Consider the following 2,379-nt stretch of genomic DNA (forward strand, 5'->3'; position numbering starts at 1 on the left):
CAATCAAGTGGGTGATATAATGTAATGTGATGCGTGTGCTAGTTCTTGACAACTTTGAGGCAGCTGGACGAGTGATGATGATCCTCGATGACAACCTGATCAATGAACCTGTCTGTCTCCTCCTTCACCATCCTTGTTTCCCCGCTTCTCCATCCTCACTGCATCACCTCCTCCCTCCAACTCCCCCCCCCCTCTCCCCTCCCTCCTCCCTCCTCCCTCCTCCCTCTTTCCTTCTCCTGCCCTTCACACCTGGACCAACTGAGTCTGTAGGAGCTGCGGCTCAGGGACGGGCATGTCGGGACGTTGAGGGGAATGGAAGGAGGAATTCACCAACTTACGGTGAAACTTATCGATGACCAGAGCGAAGAAATCTGCAAATATGTGAGAGGGAGGGGGCGAGCGAGCGAGCGAGAGAGAGAGAGAGGAGAGGAGAGGGAGGAAGGGAGGAAACGATGGAGAGTGATTGAGGAGTTTTCAGACCTCTACGTTCGTGGTGGGGCACTGGCTTCCTGAGATTTCAATCACTTCGCCTGTCAACGGGAGTTTTGTGAGTGAGCAACAGCTGAGCGTGTTCTTCTTTGTGGAGAGATTCAAGTCAGTATCGCACGTGCTCTTCTGATAAGACTCTCACACTCTTTGTTAGTAACATCTCACAGTCTTCTGTTACTGTTCGCCTTGACGGGCTCGACGTCTTCTCCCTCCCCGGCTCGTCTCACCATTTCGTCCTTGACCAAGTCAGACCTCCTGACCTGAACCCTCTCACGTTGACTCCTCCTCCAGCTTAAGCCCGGTGCTCACATCCTCGAGGTCTCAACTCCCGCTCCTGTCTTTCTCCTCCTCCTCCTCCTCCTCCTCCTCCTCCTTCTCCTCCTGTCTCCACTTCCTACCTCCTGCCCCCTCTTCCTACTACCTCCTGCTCCTGCTCCTGCTCCGGCTCCGGCTCCGGCTCCGGCTCCTGCTCCTGCTCCTGCTCCTGCTCCTGCTCCTGCTCCTCCCTCCTCCTCCCGCTCTCTTTCCTGGCCATTCCTCTCATGCTCCTTGTGCTTTACTGCTTTCTCTCTCTTACGCATCCTACCGTTTACAGCTCGTTCTCCTCCTCCCCTCAGGCACCTCCAAGGTCCGCAAGAATCCCCTCCGCCGCCGCCTGACCCTACGACCAGCGAACGCTCTCCTCCTCTCGCTGCCACTTCACCGTCCACCAGCCTGAGGTGCAGCTGCTGGAGCCTGTCTACCTTCAGGACCTGGAGGAAGAGGAAGAAAGGATCGCGAAGAGAAGGCAAGAAGTTCTTCTTGTCTGCCTTGATGGTCACATTCATCTCCTTGTAGATTCGTCATGAAGGTTGTTCATGCACTTGAAGGATTTGGGTGTAAAACGTTGGACGAAGGATCGTTGAATTCAGCATTCACTGTCGATGCTATTGTCGTTGTCACTTTTTCTGTACTTTTTGTTGTTGTTGATGATGATGATGATGATGATGATGATGATGATGATGATGATGATGATGGAGGGAGATAAACATGCTGATGATGCCCTGCTAATTTATGTTTAGCTCATGGTCCTCAACCTACCTTCAAACGCACGAGCGATGTTGAGGGTTGAGGTACAACTCATCTTTCCTCTCTTCTGTCTCTCTCCTCCTCCTCCTCCTCCTCCTCCTCCTCCTCCTCCTTCATCGCTTCACCTCCGTCTCTTCTCCCCTGCGTTCTTATCCTCCAGCAGATGTCAAATGGGCTGAGCGCTACTCGCAAGGTCTTGGGAAGGGGGAGGCGAGGGGGAGGGATTGACTGGCAGCAGGTGACACAGTCGGACGCGCTTGTGCTGTCATGGGAAGGAGAACGGCAGACCGAGGAGAGGAACCTGCAAGAGATTTCTTTGAGGATGAGGTGAAGGAGAGAGTAAGTGGGGAAGCGATCTCAGATTCCGCACAGTCTGGTCTTGGAGGACGAGGACGAGGACGGGGACTATGGAGGTGGAGATGAGGGATACACTGATATGGTTCCTCGTGTGCAAAACTTGATCTTCGTTGACATCTTGACAGATGTCAAAACTTGTCTTCACAAACAGGACTGTCGCAAAGGTGGTCAGAGTGCCGGCGAGGAAACAGTTGGTCTACCTTCTCGTCGCTCGTTTGCTGATTGTTCTTGCTTCTCCTAGTCGTGTCAGCCCCACATGCTCCAACATCTTCCTCGACATCGGCACAAACGACGGGTCAAGCATACGGCGATTCTTGCGTCCTGAGGTGTGACTGGACTGAGAGAATGAGGAAGAAACACAGACAGGAGGAGGAGGAAGAGTAGGAGGAGGAGGAAGAGGAATGATAGAGAGCTGGATAGCGGAGAATGTGGAAGGGAGGAGATGGAGCAGTCGGCAAAGTACCG

At 53.5% G+C, this 2,379-nt stretch overlaps 1 protein-coding gene across 1 annotated transcript in view; it reads left to right on the forward strand.

Moving 5' to 3' along the window:
- Positions 1–1,720: 1,720 nt before the first annotated feature.
- Positions 1,721–2,379, forward strand: part of GUITHDRAFT_104499 (hypothetical protein) — a gene marked incomplete at both ends in the record, with an annotated part of 2,400 nt that continues 1,741 nt past the window's right edge. The window contains 3 exons of the mRNA XM_005836461.1: positions 1,721–1,884; positions 1,930–1,996; positions 2,040–2,240. Coding sequence (XP_005836518.1) covers positions 1,721–1,884; positions 1,930–1,996; positions 2,040–2,240 — 432 coding nt within the window. The remainder of the gene's footprint in view (positions 1,885–1,929; positions 1,997–2,039; positions 2,241–2,379) is intronic.

Source organism: Guillardia theta, assembly GCF_000315625.1.
Source record: "Guillardia theta CCMP2712 unplaced genomic scaffold GUITHscaffold_17, whole genome shotgun sequence".
NCBI lineage: Eukaryota > Cryptophyceae > Pyrenomonadales > Geminigeraceae > Guillardia > Guillardia theta.